Below are 17,510 nucleotides of genomic sequence, written 5' to 3'. Positions count from 1 at the left end.
CGTTTTGTTTGACATCCCACCTAATATTACCATTCGGTTCAATGGGACGAACATTAGTTTATTTAACATGTGATTTTGGATACATGAGCCATATTGTGATATATAACGATATAAAAAAAATCCTTATCAGTATCGTGATATTGATTTCAACCATATCACCCAGCCCTAGCTGAAACTAAAGTTGAACTTCATTTAAAAACTAATGCAAATTGCAAAACTACAGTAAGCTAGGCACACACACACACACACACGCACACACACACCCACACAACATAGGTATACTGATAACACACTGCTGTTGAAACACAACAAGAGATAAGAATAAGACTTTTTTTTCATTCATTCGTTTATTGACATTGAGTCATTGTCATCGTCATCAACTTCAGTGACGTCCTTGAAAAGTGATGCAGTGGCCTTGATGTACAAATCACATCTGTTGTCAATTATTAAAATTCAATTCTCTAAAACATAACGAAAAGTACATTTATACACTTACATTTGCGTAACTTTGTTTCATATGCGTATTGTCTATATATTTCAGTTGTAACACAAGGCACTTGGACACCTTTGAAATACTGATTAGGATAGGATACCTCAATGTGCAAACAAGAATATATGATGAATCAACTTGGATACTGGCCACATCTGGCCATTGTCTAACATTTCCCCTTTGACCCTAAAGACACTTTATTTGAGAAGATTTTGAAACCATTGCTTGGCTTTCTCTTGTGCATCTTTATGAGGTGTGGTGGAGTATGTTTAACATTCATCTGCAGCAAATGTATACTCGTTACCGCCTACTACACATCTTTGTCTATATTCTTCCTACTTGAAATTGGCTCTCAGTTGGTCCTGTTTCTGGGTTTATAAGGCTGGGCAGATCCTGTTCAGATCTTTGTCTTGGAGTGATTAATAAAGCAAGTAATTAGCTAGGATAAATTGCAAGCAAGGGAGTTAAATTCAAATGTTGTTGCAAACCTACATTCAGTTACCTCACCAGCCAGTTTGTTTTTCTTGCGACTTGAAAATCACATGGTCAAGCAGATCGGTCTGTGCGCAGTATATAACCTTGCATAACAAATTATGAGCCAACATTTTCCTGTGCAAAAGCAAACAGAACAACAGCTGATGGCCACTGGGAGTCATCTACAACCAGTAAATCAGTGACTATATGAACTACGCTGGAGATTATCATGGATGGCATTAGGCCACAGGAGATTGGGTTTTCCTCTGAGGCTTATTATTTTGTTTGCTGTTGGCCTGGAAATCGAGCAGGAGGGAGTCCATTTCAGTTGCTTTTGCACATGGCAATTACTGAGAGTGTTAGCTGACACCAGATTAACGGCAAAGAAAAGTGTCCTTCAAATGAAAAGACTATGTGCCAGAAATTGAAAGGCTCTGATTCCAAAATGCCATAGATCTATTTCAGAAAACATGTTCATCAAATTTCAAATACAGAGATGATTATCTTCTCAAAAAGAAATAATTTGTAAGCAGATCTCTCAAGATGACTCATAGCTTGAATAGTAACCTATAATTTGCCTTTCTTTCATGTTAGCAAACATTTTGTGGGAATAGGTGTTGATTTGTCAAATGGCGGATATCTCATTTTGGAATGAAACCTTTTAATTGCACTAACTCTTGACTTTTCCCGCAGGATAAAGGATGTAAGCTATCTTAATGAAGTCCATGTTGAGTGCTTTTTAAAGCAATAAGCCTTTCATCAAGCTATATAAAGTTAACATTATTGTGTACGGACTGTATTTCCCATTGCTACCAATATCCTGCTTTTCCACCATATGGATTTAAAACTAAACAATAAGGGCCTGTGTAAGCAGTCAGTGGGGGTTGTCTAACATAGACAGACAGTACAAAATGGTAGGAACACTGATCTTTCCATGAAATACAGGGGCTTGGTGAATCCAATACAGGTGAAAACTATGATTCCTCACGGTAAAATGCTTTTCGTTCACAAAGGAGATTAAAAAAGGATTTGTAAGCCTTGAGACAGTTTAAACATGCATGGTGCAAAGACTTGGTGCAACGCAACACTCAAAGGTGTTCGTAATGTTTTGTACACTCAGCGTATACTGTACATTCAATCCCTTTCTGGGTTGGAATGATTGAAGTGCTCTTCATGGCTCTGCAGGCAATAGTGACCTTTGACCCCACACTTAGGTCTATCCCTCTCTGTCCCCAACCCCTGTACCTGGACACACCATACACACACACACACACACACACACAGACACATACTTGCATGCACACACGTGCACACATACATGCATATGTGCACATGCACACACACGCACACACACACACACACACACACACACACTCCCTGGATCTATGCTTTTCGAGGCGTCTGAGCGCACATCCTAGCTGACAACAGCTGGTTTGAGCAGTAGCGCCCCGGGGTGGGGAACCACCACCCAGGAGTACGGGTCACTTCGTCTGGCCCCCACCCCTGCAGACAGGTTCAGCACCTCCCCCTCCCGCTCCCGCTCCCCCTCTCCTTCCTCCTCTTCCTCTTCGCCTTCCACCTCCCTCCCTCCCAGCCGGCCCAGGCCCAGCGCTCCCAGCCCCAACATGGACGCGGCCGAGAGTCCGAACGGCAGCAGGGGGGAGTCGGGCAGGCCCAGCGCCCCCGCACCGCCTCCCCCTCCTCCTCCACCCAGTGAGAACAGCGGGGCCCCGGGGTGGCCCAGGGCTCTGGCGTGGCAGAAGGCAGAGAGAGGCAGGGAGGCCCCCAGCCCCCCCAGCAGGGCCGCGGCAGCCCCGGGGATGATGATGTGGGCCCCGCTTACGGAGGGCAGTTCGGTGGCCCCCTGGGGCCCCTGGAGGCCCAGGCCCGCCCCCGGCCTGCCCAGGGTGCCTTGCTCCTGGGCCACAAAGTGTCCGTGGGCCTTGATGTGCTTGCGTAGAGAGCTGGGGTCTGTGTAGCGCTTCAGGCAGCCGGCCATCTTGCAGTAGTAAGGCTTGTCCACGTAGTGAGTGCGTGTGTGCTTGAAGCGGTCACTGGAGTTGGAGTAACGCTTGCTGCAGCCTTCGTAGGGGCAGATGTAGGGTTTCTCTCCTGGAGAGAGAAAGAGAGAGAGAGAGATGGAAGATGGAGGGACAGAGGAGAGAGAGGGAGAGACAGAAACAGACAGAGATGAGGAGAATGAATAAAACTGCTTGATGTACATATCAAGTACTGTATACAAAGCGAAAGCAAGCTGCTCTGAATAGATGAATACTGCAGGAGCAAATTTAGCCATGATATGACAGACAGAGAGAGAGTGACAGAGCGAGAGAGAGGGAGAGAGAGAGAGAGGGAGAGACAGAGAGAGAGCAAGAGAGGAGGAAACATGGGAGAAAATTTGCTCTAATTCAGCTCTACTCTTTCTCTAGTATTTCTGATCACATGGTCACAGGAAAATTCCTAAAAAGCAAACTGACTGTCCTTTGTTATTGTACTTTTTTAGCTCTCCCTTTATACTCAAGTATTGCAAAAATACCCGAAACACCATTCTGTTATGGCTTATATATATTTACTAATGCGTGTATACCACTTGAAAGTTTTCGAGTATACATAGATAAGAATAAAAAAAACACCAGAAAACCAGGAAGCTAACCAACTCCTTGGTCACCAGAAGAGTTGACATAGCAACCAATAAAGCACAGCTGGCTGTGCTTTATGGGAAATATGAGAACGTCACCATGGCTGAAACACGTCATTGACCAATTCATACACATTTCACAAGACCCCACCCTGGAAGACACATATTTGTACAGGTAATGGTTGCGTAGACGGTTATCTACATCCGGTGCTTTGTGCAAACACTCAAAAACACACAAAAGGCCAAACTTCTTTTGCATAATCCACTCTACAGCTTGAACTGACTCAAGCGAGGAAATCCTCCTTTAACCTGTCTCCTCCCTTTCATCTTATCAACTTGATGATTGAAGTGGATTTAAAGGACAATACTGCTTTCATTTACAGTTATAGCCCATTAACTTCCGTTTACCTCTAGTTTAAATTTTTTCTAATCATTTTGCCATATGTAAATAGATTTTTTAACATTTAATAATTTTTCATCATTCCAAATTGTCAAACCTAGCTTGAAATTAACTGCTGTCCCGGCTAACAAAGACACCCCAAAATAAGGCATGAATGTGACAATAAAGTTTGTAAGGCAGGGGCGCCCCGGTGGATCACCGAGTAGAGCGTGTACCACAAGACTCAGTCCTTCCCGCAGCGACCCGGGTTCGAATTCTCACACTATCTCTGTCAATAAAGCCTAAAATAAATCTTAAAAAAAAAAAAAGTTTGTAAGGCAACATTTTTTTAAGGGATTATTTCCTGGAGGAGATTGCCATTTCTTCCTGTGGGTGTCAGGTGACTGGCGCAAACTTAAAAAAAAAAAACACCGGTGTTATCCTTTAACTGGGGGACGCAACAAGGGATTCCAAGCGTCTCACATGGTTGGCCTGTTTCATGAAAAGTGCTTCATCGTGTTGCACTTTCCGCATTGTGCACTAACCTGTGTGTGAGCGGGTGTGTATCTTGAGGTTCTCAAGGCGTGAGAAGCTCTTGTTACAGGTGGGACAATGGTGCGGCTTCTCGTTGGTGTGTGTGCGGATGTGAATCAGCATTTTATACCTGTAACACATGAAACAACACAGGGTATTTGTTGAGAAGCACAGACAAATGTACAGAACACACACACACACACACATATACACATTGTGCTTCTGAGATTTTGAAATGTATCCTTTCTGGGGATACAGCTGTTGATATTCAATTAGAAACCCTGGTGCTAGCATATAAGGCTTCTAGAGGAGCTGCACCCCCATATCTGTAGGCAATAGCCCAGTCCTACACCCCCTACCTCCAGGCCTTGGTCCAGTCCTACACCCTCCTACCTCCAGGCCTTGGTCCAGTCCTACACCCTCCTACCTCCAGGCCTTGGTCCAGTCCTACACCCCCCTACCTCCAGGCCTTGGTCCAGTCCTACACCCCCCTACCTCCAGGCCTTGGTCCAGTCCTACACCCCCCTACCTCCAGGCCTCAAATCTCTCCTAGCACTCCTCTTTCTAGCATAATATTATACTATATATATTACTATATACAGTATATTGTATAGTAATATTATGTTACTTCTGTTCTATATATCAGGGCACTATGGCTCTGATTTCAAAAATGTGTACCAGGAAATTAATATTATTCTGCTGCTGCTGTTGCACAACCTAAGTGTTATTCATACAACCTAAGGCAGCCTAATCTTTATTTCTTAATATGAACAATTATCCCCCAAACCTACCAACCTGGGAAATTAAAATGAAACTTATGCATCCTGGGGACATTACACAAATAATGAAGGGGAAACTTACATTGGCAATGACAGTTTGTGTACATTTTTACATCAAAATGATTGTTATTGTAGAAGTGCTGATAGTCCTGAACCACAATCCTCATAAAATCATTATGGCTGCCATCACACTTTTCCATCTTTCCTTATTCATTCGTTATGGAGCATCAGTTTGACCTCAATGGTCAAGAGGTGGGCCGAACTTCTCATTCTTGTTTCTGGATGTCAGAGACTAATGATGCTTCACTAAAACAGCCCAAACTGTCTGAGGGCAGTGGAATGGCGTATTTAAAGGTGATTTAAAATGGCATTCTCCTTTACACACAGGAAACGTATGTTTTTCAGCTCCCACACTGTTAGGATTAAGCTGTCTTTTCATCAATTCAGTTTTGAATTTGCCTATTTGCTCAGGCAGCAGGGAAAAACACATGATTCACTAACACAGCCTAAAAAAACTGTCTGAGGGCACTGAAATAACACATTTAACAGCTATTTAAATTCAGTTACTGCATATTGTCTTTAATGTGCACTTTTTTCTAATCTAACACTGTTACGCAACCATTTGTATCAATAGAATTTTCAATACACTACCAGTCAAAAGTTTGGACACACCTGATGTTTTTCATTATCTTAAAACCATTTTGATCTAAAGGCTTATGCTTAAATGCTTGACATTTGTTTCTTAGACAAATATAAATAATGAAGTTGATGCCTATGTATGAATTTCTTTCCTAAGCCTTTGCCTTTCCATCAAGGCAAAGGGCGGCTACTTTACAGAATCTAAAATATGAGATAGTTTTGATTTGTTTAACACTTTTGTGGTCACTACAAAATTCCATTTGTGTTATTTCATAGTTTTGATGTATTTACTATTATTCTAAAATGTGGAAAATAGTAAAAATAAAGAAAAATGTGGTGTGTCCAAACTTTCGACTGGTAGTGTAGGTTCTTTCAAAGGCAAGTAGAACTCAAGCAGAGAAATATCAAAAGAGATGAACATAGTAACTTACTTCACACCAGCAGGAAACTTGTATAAGAATATAAAAACATATCTGGCATCTTATGTGAAATATAATGAAATTTCAGGTAAAGATGAGCATCCCTTACCTGGCATTGAAGCCCCTCCCATTTCGAGCACAGCCCTCCCACTGGCAGCAGTACCCAGAATCCTTTTCAGGCTTGACATGATAGTCATTGATGTGATCCACCAAGTCCTGCAGCGAGTCAAACAGCAGGTGGCACTGGAGGGCAGAGAGAGAGAGAGAGAGAGAGAGAGAGAGAGAAAGCAAGAGACAGAGAAGGAAAGAGAGATATACAGAGAGATTAAATACAGACTTTATTGAGTAGAAAAAACTAATTCTCGACAATATTGCACAATTTAAGTGCAATTTGAGCAGTTTGGCACTGCTGGTATTGCATTATTTCAGCCATTTTTTAAGTAATCTGCCCATTGTGATTCAACACAGTGATTTTGAAAAGGCATTTCAAAGTGGCTTGAATTATTCTGCTCTGCTCAATACATAATGTGGACTTGAAGATTCGACTTGTTGTTTTCTGCTTTGATCCGATCATACCAAATAGATGTCAGTGGGTTTTGTTTTATAAAAACTGAGGGTTTGCCACATATCACTAATATACTGACTTGTTTCAGTTATTTATCCTTGTAATTGTTCATAATGCAAGCAAAACTATTTGGAGTAAACTATCTTATATTACTGTAGAGCTTAGTGATGTTTGGCCTCTACCTCTCCTCTTGTGTCTGACTGTCAGTCATCTTACCTTCATCCAACGGCAGGCCAGCTGATCGTCCAATGAGGGCTCCGGGGAAACTCGCTTCTCTCTGTTCTGACCAATGAACACAGAGGAGGGAAAGCTGTACCCCCCCGCTGGGCTTCCGATTGGCAGATAAAACTGGTAGCCCTGTGGTGAAGCTCCGCCTTCTACACATCTGGGATGAGCTGGTTCCTGAATGAGAGGGAGAGACGGAGAGAGAGGTCATGAGGTCACAGCGATCAAGGAGGAGGATCTAAACACAGAAAGACGGAGGGAGAAATAGATCTGCATCAAGGTGATGAAAAGCAAGGTGATACTAGCAATTCATCAAAGAAATAATCCCTCCTTTTCCCCATCTCATATAACAGATGCCATTTGGTGGACGCCTTTATCCAAAGCGCCTTCCAGTACCATGACGCGTTTCTAGCATGGCTGGTCTCAGAGGAAATTGAAGCCCTAATCCTGCTGCTGTTAGTGCCATGCTGTACCCATGGAGATACACAGGGAATGGATCCGCTATCCCTGGCAAAGTAATTGTCACGCTTTGCCCATTCAGTGATACAGAAACACATGCAATGTCTCTGGGTTACCCACTTGAAACAAACAATTTCCCTAAACCGAAAGGGAATTATATTTCTGGCTGTCTATGAGTGTCTCTACAACACTAATAACAATACACTTTATTTATGTAGCACATATTTTAAAAAAGGGGTTTACAATGTGCTTGACATAAAAACAGAAGCAACTGCACAACATGGAATAACAATAAAAACATGGAACCAAAAGAAGTAAAGATAAACTTGATTAAAAGATAAGATAAATCATTACATAAAAGCCAGACTATAAACATGAGTCTTAAGAAGCAGTGATTGAAAAGATGATGCTGATTTAGTTAGCCAGAGTTCCTTAGGCAGGTTGTTACATAATCTAGGGGCTGTAATGCTGAATCCATGGTCTGCTCTGGTCTTGAGTCTAGAGTCTTGAGGAAACAACAAAACAGCCTGCCAGAAGATTTCAGGCTCACTTTCATAAGAGTTAAAAAGGTCTGCAATATAGCTATGGGCCAAATCTGGCTGAGTTTTAAAAGTAATCAGAAAATCTTAAAATCAATTCTAAAATTGACTCTTAACCAGTGGAAATACGCTGAAATTGTGGTGATATGGTTTCTTTGTTTGGCACCAGTTAAACTCTTAACAGCTGCATTTTGTACATGCTTGAGATTTGACTGAGACAGATGTAAAGACAGTTGAAATAGTCCAAACAAGATTATATCTTCTCAAAGCTGTGGATAAAAGCACCTTCATTTTTGATAGATTAAAGATAAAAAGAAAGATAAAAGACTATAGTACTTTCTTAATTTGATTCTCCAAAGTCATATTGCTTTCTTGAACCACCCCCAAGTTTCTGGCCACTGATTTAATGCTGGCAGACAGGCTAACTCGTTTGGCAGGACCAAATCAAATTATTTCTTGATGTCATTAAGTTGTAAAATGTTCCGACACATCCAGCACTTCATATGACAGAAGCAGTCGTTGAGAGTGTCAAGGCTGCTTGGATCGTCAGGTTTTAATAGGGGATATTGCTGGGTGTCATTGGCATGGCAGTGAAAAGAAACAATGGTGTTTAAGGTTTATATGGCTGAGGGGCAAGCATGCAAAGTGAAAAAAGAATAGGACCAAGAATTGAGCCCTGTGGCACCCCACATGTGATGTTAGCTGGAAAAGAGAATGAGTTGCCAATGGTGATGGAGAAGGATCTATTGGAAAGGTAGAAAATGAACCTGTCTAGAGCATGGTGATACCCACACAGCACTTAAGGTGTTCAAATAAAATGTTGATCAATGATGTTGAATGCAGCAACATGATTAAAATTGAGCAATCTCCTGCCTCTGCTACTGAGAGAAGTTTGTTACTTTAAGGTGGATTGTCTCTGTGCTATATAGCTTTAAAACCAGATTTAAATTTCTCAAAAATGTTGTTGCTGTTTAAAAACTATATAAGTTGGCTAAATACTACTTTATCAACAACTTTTGATAAAAACGATTTAGAGATTTAGAGAGAGAGTTATTGAGGGTTGACAAAATCAAGACTAGGTTTCCTCAAAGAGGGGTTGAAACCTGAAGGGAAAGTCCCAGTGGCCAGCTGAGCGGTTTATGATTGAAAAAATGCTATAACCATCTGTATCAAAGACGTGTTTGGGGAACCTGGTGGCCACAACATCTAGGGGACAGGAAGAACACATATGACTAACAGTCTACTTCAAAAACGATAAGCAAATAAATTTAAGACAATTTACAACAGCGGTATTTTCTGAGGTAACAGATAAGTCCCGGGCATGAGGGGAGACTATGCTCCAACCTCAACAAAGAAGCCTTGTGTTTGATGTTTTAGCCTTCAAGCATGGGTAGAATTTGATTTAGTCAGAATCACTGGATGGCTGTGTGCTGTGAGCAGACACCGCTCCAACAAATTAGATTCACTCCCAGTCTCCCAATTCAATTCAGTCCTGTTGAAGATGAGTGGAGCATATTCAGCGACCATCGGTCCCTGGCTTATTCTGGAAAGACTGTGGCCATGCCTATGCACAAGATTGACTGATAACATGAAGTCACACACATACACACACATTTTTCCTTGAGTGAACCTTTATGGAACAGTTCACAGGGTTTGTATATTATTATCCTAATTCTCTGTAAGCTAGCATGACATATTAGCTATTATCAGAAACCTCCATTGAGCTCTGCCTCCATTTAGATTGCGAGTAGTAGATGCAAGAAAAGCCCAACTACATGTGGTTGCATTGCATGTCATTCATTTGGATTAGGATTTCTTTGAGTATCACATTTGTTTATTTATTATTCTTGTACTGTAGCTTTATGAGCAGTTTCTTAAGACAAAAAAGAAAAGGGGGGAGGTCAAAAAGTGAGCTGTCAAAAAAGAAAATTTAGATTCATTAATAATTTGGTTTGGTTTTAGATTTCTCTCTTGGCCTCAAAGTGGTTGTTATGCATCTCCTGTGGCTGTATATATTTAAATCTGTGTAATTGCATTACTTTTTCTCCCCCTCTCTCTCTCTCTCTCCATCTCTTTACATTGCTTGTATGCACATTGTAGCTGCATTGCATCCAGATTATGTAGATTTTGATCACAATGTGAGCCTGACCATTTCCATATCTGATATGAAGAATCATTAGCTAAGGTTACATTTGTTGTGTCACTGCAACTTGTATCATCCAATCATGCCAGGACACATTAAGCAACAGATCTGGACATACAAAATTAAATTTGTCTCTCTTTAAGTGGTCAAGCTCACATTGTGATCAGAACTCTGCATACCCTGGATGCGACCCAGTCACATTGCGCATATAAGAAATGCAAGAGGTGGAGAGAGAGAGAGAGAGAGAGCAGGAAAAGTAATGCAGGCACAGACTTAAATAAATACAGCTGAGGCAGAGCAGAGGCATACCAGCGATTTCCAGGCCCAGGTGTGGACATACAGCAACGTGATCTCAGAAAATCAAATTTTTAGAATCAGATCTCAAAATACACATTGAAGTGACAAGTGTAACTGAAGCCATTGCAATCGGATCAGATAGCAATGTGAGACAAATCAGATTATTGTGTGTCCAGAGTTATCATTTAATATGACTTGGCGTGACTGGATAATAAAAGTCACATTGAAACAACAAGTGTTACTGGAGCCTCAGTGTGCAGGCTGCCGAGCCAGACGGCTGGACTCACCCGCGAGAAGAGATGGGGCAGGGGGCTACCGCTGCTGTGAGGGGACTCCAGGGGGGAGGAGGGGGACGGGGAGGGGGAGGAGGGAGAGGAAGGCGAAGGGGAGAGGGAGGAGGCATGGCGGGACGAAGGGGACAGGCTGAGGTCCATGGCCGGAGGGGTGAAGCAGGACCCGGGTCGATCGTGGGAGGAAGACTGGGAATCTGGAAGAGGAGCAGGAATCACACTCAGAAATCTGTACCTGGTCTCACAAAAGCAGCTCAGGTTGTTTCTGTCCATTAAGTTATAACGGGACTAAGGGAATCTCACTGGGACACGTTGGCATTTTGAGCTGGTTATTTTTCTTCACCTGACACTTGTCACACTGAGGGAAAACGTGTATTTTAGTTTTTGTAAAATGGCTTGTTAGCATTGTTAGCATTCTTCACTGAAATCAAGTCTCGTAGCTAACAGTGAGTTACCTGTGCCCTATGGTTTTGATCAGGAATGCTAACAATAGTAGCAAGCTCACAAGCAACACTCACACTGCTACCCGCAATGTGAGAAGTGTCTGGTGAAGAATAATAAGCAAATAACATTTAAAATATGAAGGTATCCCATTGGCACTAACAATGCTCCTGTGAAGCCTGACCCTGTGTTGTAACACGTCTTAGTGGTTGTTCCCTGAAAACCACTGTGGTTGTTTGCCTAGCACTGACATCTAACGAGTGACATAAATTGAAAATTGAAACTGAAAAAAACTGTCCCCTAGACAGCAGCAAGGCAGTGCTCCATTGAGACAACGCTGGACTCATCAACGAAAATTATGTTTGATGAGTGCGCAGTTTACATTACATGATTTCTGCATAATCAAGTCCTTCAAATTTTCAAAAATTCTGTCATTCCTTGCTGCCACTTGGGGCCGCCATAGTGCACAGTTGCCTAGTGCAATTGATCCTCAGATTGCATGGAGATCCTTTGGGGATCCCTGGGGTCCCTGGGCCTCAGTTTGGGAACCACTGTCTTAGAACACACTAGATAGATAGCTAGATAGATAGCTAAATAGCTACATAGCTAGATAGACAGATAGATAGATAGATAGATAGATAGATTGATAGATTGATTGATTGATTGATTCTCAAGGTGTTGTGGGACAAATTGAACGAAACATCGGTGAAGGAAGCTGCCCACTTGCCTGCACTCACTCACCCTGAAAGCTAGAGCAGGTAGCTGGTGAATGTTGCTGCCGGTCTTATGGTAGTATTGGTAGCATATTATTCTTATTATATTATTCATATCATATCCTGTGTATTGATAAACAAACAGGAGAGGGAAAAAGTGCAAATGAAAAAAGGGTGATGAATGATTTTGTAATAAAGATTCAGTGTTCTCTTTAATGATACATGCATGGAGAGAAGTACATCATAGCAAAGGAAATGATGCAGTTCTCTAACGAGGGTCAGACTGACCAGGCTTGTATCTCCAAGGACAAGGACAGCCACCTGCAAGCCGACCCCCCCTAGACAAAGCATCGTCTCATGATCCTAACACTGTCGTATTTGTACGGATGTTGTATAAGTGGGTCTAAGGAACAATAGCATCTTTTCTATGTATGACAGTCACAAACCCTCACATGGAAGCACATGATGAACACATAATAATCAATACATTGGAACATACAAAGGACATACACATAAAAAGGACATATTTTCTCTACAGACCCCCCCTTTGAGCCTATAAAGGCTCACATATGCAGAGAACTTGAAACCTTTAAAATATTTTCTGAAGGTAACTAATCACACAACAAGGCAGTAGCAATACAATAGTCAGTTAAGTAATGAATGAGTATATAATGATTATGATTATAAACGTAAATAAGGTATGAAAAGATATATGGTTACAACTAAATCCACCCAATATGTCTTATGAGTTCCATATGTCAGCCAAGCGACTGAAATTACATTTAAAACAAATACATGAACAAAATGGAGGTCAACAGACGTAAAGGTATACACACTGGCCAAACATCTCCTCACCCATTTGACAAGGGAAGAGTAAAAGACCAAGTGGGCATCTGAGCTTAATAAATCCACATTCAGGATAAAAACCCTCATGATGACAGTAAGAGGGAAAAATCCCAAATGAGGCTCAGTTCAACACAATCAATCGTTGTCTTTAAAGGCAGTAGTTTAGGTGTCAATATTCAGTAGAGTGAATGCATAGTAGTTGGAAACATAGCACAGACCCTAGCATTGTCATAAACCGTCATTGGAGTGTAATCATCATCATCTTCACAGTCAACATTGTCATAGTCATAGTCATAGTAGTCTTGGGCATTACACATCAGGATGGTCAGATGCGGAATTAGGAGTCAAAATAGACACCATCATGGTAGTGTGGGTGTGTGGTGTGGTTACAGCAGTACCAACAGAGCTACCAATAGAGCTACCCCATGTGGAGCACATCCTCTTTACACATGAGAAAAATGCAATAATACACAGTAGGAAAACCAGACCATAGACTACATAGGTGATGATTGTCGACACAAAAGAACCAACTAGGGAAGCCAGAGGATCCCATGGTGGGGGCTTATGATCCTGCAGATTAATAATGGTCTTAAGTCTTTCTAGGTCGTTGCTCAACAGCCTCGTTCTCATTGGGGATGTCAGTGCAACATTCTGGGCCTACAATAGTACAAGTACCACCTTGAGCAGCCATGAGGTAGTCCAGTGCAGCTCTATTTTGAAGGGTCATCATGCGATTGCCCTGGACTTTGGTGTTAAGTTTACGGAGCCCATCGAAGGTGATATTAGCAAAGTCAACAACCGCATAGGACAAGTCTACTATCTGATCCAATGCGGCCAAAACGCCATATTGTGGTAAGATGACACTAACACCCTATTCCAGCTAGTCTGAGTGTGTGTGCCTCACACATCAGTGTTACCAACAGGAACCATTTGGAATGCGGAAGGTGAGGTGGGAACACTACGTTTAACACGAGAAGTGCTAATTGGATTGGTGCTAATTGGATTGGATTGGATTGGCATTACAACAGAGACTAGAGCGCATCCTCCTGCCCATGGAGTGGCAAGAGCAGAATATACAGTGTGATTACATAGCCAATATAGACCTTTTGGAGCCACTAGAGGACAGACAGTAACATGCGTAATAGTAATTCTTTTGACAAAAAGACACAAAGTTATTATGACGAGGTGTGGGACTGTTGGTGGAAAGAATCTTCATTACATCAACCAACTACTTCATCCTCCAAGCAGGATCCACACACCGCCATAATAACCAACACAACCGATCCAAAACTAACTCAAAAAGACATAAAAAGGTGGCCAGATAAATTACAAATGGCAATGAATGTAGCATCAGAGCAGACAGATGCTGAACATTTATCACGATTCTGTTGATGTCTGTCGGCATGTACAATACAGCTAGAGTTATGATAAATCTAACTCGCACTCCAGAGCCACTTAAGCCCGCTGGAATGTATCCTAATTGTCCTGTAGTAACACCACTAGGGAAAATCGATTTCCCAGACATTGATGATGATATTCTCACACTTGCTGCCGCAGTTCAGACACAACAAAGGCTACAATTGCGAGCACAGCAGCAACAGTAAATGATCAAAGCAGCAACAAATAACAAAAAATAGACAATAGAGCTGAACAATTAATCTAAAAAAATTATCGAAATCGCAATATGAACTTTCCAAATCACAGAGGCTTAAGAGAGAGGGTTTTAGAGCTCCCTGTAATCTTTGGTCCATAAATCAAGTACAATATTGGTGAAAACCTTTCATCATACTCAAAAAAAACCCAGTAAATCCTGCACACTGACATCTATTTTTCACTTTTCTTTAAACAATTTTAAAGTAAAAATGTATGACAAGAAAAATGTTTGATTATATGCATCGCAGTTTAAATCGCAACCGCAATATTCTGTCAAATAATCGCAATTCGACTTTTTTGTCAAAATCTTTCCGCCCTAGTAAACAATGAGAGCCATACGCAGACGCTGAACATTCTGCGCAAAATTGATCACATGAACTGAATCAGCTGCAAACACCCTTACAGTCCGTTCATATGGATCGTCACAGTGGCCACATTATGGCCGTCTTTGAGGTCAGTGAGGATGCACTTTGTGTCAGAGTCACGCTCCTCTTGTTATGAGCCGCGCTGACGAAACCTTGGGGACAAAGTGTGTCTCTTTTAGGGCAGAAGAGAGCTACCATTCAGCGGTTTTTACATTATTATGTTATTGGGTGAGAGTGAGAACAGAGTGTCCACTTATTACGCTATTGCATTATGGCTGAATGACCACAACATGGTGTCAGTGAGGGCATGCCCTATGGAAAGTAACAGAGAGAGAGTGGAGTGTGTGTGTGTGTGTGTGTGTATGCAGCGGTGGAATGTAACTAAGTACATTTACTCAAGTACTATACTTAAGTACAATTTAGAGGTACTTCACTTGAGTATTTCCATTTCATGCTACTTTATACTTCTCCTCCACTACATTTCAGAGGGAAATATTGTACTTTTTACTCCACTACATTTATTTGACAGCTTTAGTTACTAGTTACTTTGCAGATTTAGATTATTAATACAAATTATAAATCAACTAATAAATTATGATATATTTTTATAGGTTAAGCTACCCAGCAGTATATAAAGTAATTAAAATTAGCTCCACCTTTACCAGCTGCAACATTAAAGTGATGAACACATTAATGCATCAATAATTATAGTCCAATAACATATATACAGATATATATGATTCTGAAATGGGCCATTCTGCATAATGACTACTTTTACTTTTGCTACTTTAAGTACATTTTGATGCTAATCCTTTTGTACTTTAACTTAAGTAAGATTTTGAATGCAGGACTTTTACTTGTAACAAAGTATTTTTACACTGTGGTATTGCTACTTTTACTTAAGTCAAAGATCTGAATACTTCCTCCACCACTGTGTGTATGTGTATCTAGTATAGCTCCCTTGTGGCTTTAAATAAGAATGTGTCCTTTGTCAACTCTCCTGGTTAAACAAGGATTCAAAAAAAGGCGAGATCTCACCTGGGGAAGACGGCGGTGAGGGGAAAGTCGTGCAGAGCAGGCGAGGCCGCGTGGCGCTGAGCGGGGCGCAGATAGAGGCGGAACAAACCCTCTTCCCTAATCTCAGCGGCCCGTTGGTCCTCCCCGAGGGAAGCTTCAAGTCCAGCGGCTCATCCAGCGACAGCATGGCTGCTTCGGTTACTCCCGCCCTCCTGGGGAGAGAACAGGTAAAAGTGATTATAGATGGTTATTAACAAACCAGAAACAAAGCTGCCTCCTCTAAAATGTCGCAAGCTCCCATGCTGTTTTCTGATCTTTGCAACAGTTTTGCTCAAAGACCCTTGAGGTATTTTGATTAGCTTCTTCTTTGTACTGTAGCTTTCATTGTGTTTTTCAAGGTATCGGTGAACATCCAATATTTGACTGTGGAAAAATTTGAATTAGTCATTTTAATTAAAGTCCCCATGAAATGAACCCCCATTACTTTTACTTCCTTATCTTTCACAGTGACCTCATGCTGCTCCAGTAGAGGTAAATATAAATTTCTAACCAATAAAACCGTCAGATATTTGAACCATCCCGCCCCTCCCATCAAATAAAACTGCCTTTCTCTCCCTGACTGATATTCCATTGGTTTAGACTTTGATCCCTCACTGCATTATGTCTCACCCCAACATCCTGTTTCAACAGCAAATGCATCAAATCAAGGAAGTAAAGATGCCGTTTCATGGGGTCTTTAAAGACTGGAATTGTTGTACTAGAGAAATTGGTGTCTTCAACAGCTGAATATTTTTGACTGGACAGTTATTCAAACTTCATATGAATCTATGTGATGCTGCCATAGTCTTGCTGGCCTTTCCAAGTAAAGCAAACTCCTGCAGGCTCATAGGTAAGTACACCTCTCATCCTCTCTCTCTCTCTCTCTCTCTCTCTCTCTCTCTCTCTCTCTCTCTCTGACTCCTGACAGGGATCCACAAGTCTCTTATGGGTGCTAACCGCTAGAGGAAGTCCCTCCCCTCCCTCACAGTGGAGTGAGAGAAGTCTGATCTGTCAGTCAGAACAGATGTTGTCTGCCACCTAGTCAGTCAAAAGCCTCTTGGACAACCAAACCACAGTGGCACGGCGGCCAATCCTGCACCAGGAAGAAGTAAAATAATGTTGCACCAATCTGCCATTGACATCAGTGCATAGCAGAGGAAGAGTTAGATGTGAGGTGATGGCAAAGCACAAAGCACCTGGGTGGGAAGTTAACTCCTGCCAACAGCCAAATTCACGTAAATTTTCTCTGTTGCTGGTAAACGTGTCCGCCTCCCACTTTGACAGACAACCAGCTATCAAGTTGTTTGCTGTTCTAAAAATCACTTTGGCTTTTAAATGAGTGATATGTGGCTTTTAATAAACTAGTGAAGTTTGGAATCCTGAGATTTTTGTTTTGTTTTTTGTTTTTTTCAAAATAGCTCTTGAATAGTTTTTGGTGACTTTTGAGGGCGCACCATCCTAAAACACAGCATTCTGTAAAAACATAATTATAATATCTAAAAAATAATAATAATAATAATAATTAGAGCAGGACATTTTTCTTTTGAATGTTAAATCAGTATAAGT

The 17,510-nt window shown here is 41.5% G+C and overlaps 1 protein-coding gene across 1 annotated transcript; it reads right to left on the bottom strand.

Moving 5' to 3' along the window:
• Nucleotides 1-343: 343 nt before the first annotated feature.
• LOC139663687 (zinc finger protein GLIS2-like) lies at nucleotides 344-16,126 on the bottom strand. Its single transcript, XM_071542405.1, has 6 exons — nucleotides 15,927-16,126; nucleotides 10,868-11,067; nucleotides 7,134-7,319; nucleotides 6,462-6,595; nucleotides 4,527-4,645; nucleotides 344-3,076 (listed from the first exon to the last, which is right to left on the bottom strand). Exons 1-6 carry the CDS (start codon nucleotides 16,090-16,092, stop codon nucleotides 2,379-2,381), a joined length of 1,503 nt encoding a protein of 500 aa, XP_071398506.1. The 5' UTR covers nucleotides 16,093-16,126; the 3' UTR covers nucleotides 344-2,378.
• Between the last annotated feature and the right edge of the window lie 1,384 nt (nucleotides 16,127-17,510).

Source organism: Centroberyx affinis, unplaced genomic scaffold (genome assembly GCF_046629955.1).
Source record: "Centroberyx affinis isolate AG114_WGS23_722 - 3 ecotype Tasmania unplaced genomic scaffold, CSIRO-AGI_Caff_v1 ptg004091l_1, whole genome shotgun sequence".
NCBI classification, from domain to species: Eukaryota; Metazoa; Chordata; class Actinopteri; order Beryciformes; family Berycidae; genus Centroberyx; species Centroberyx affinis.
This window is presented reverse-complemented; position numbering and strand designations above follow the sequence as displayed.

Bases quoted from the DNA above. Each gene is read 5' to 3' on its own strand.
- LOC139663687 (XM_071542405.1), bottom strand. From the start codon at position 16,092: ATGCTGTCGCTGGATGAGCCGCTGGACTTGAAGCTTCCCTCGGGGAGG. The intron at 6,596-7,133 runs GTAAGATGACTG...TCTGCCCTCCAG, and splicing joins TGGCCTGCCGTTGGATGAAG to TGCCACCTGCTGTTTGACTC. The intron at 3,077-4,526 runs GTTAGTGCACAA...TTCTCTCTCCAG, and splicing joins ACACACCCGCTCACACACAG to GAGAGAAACCCTACATCTGC.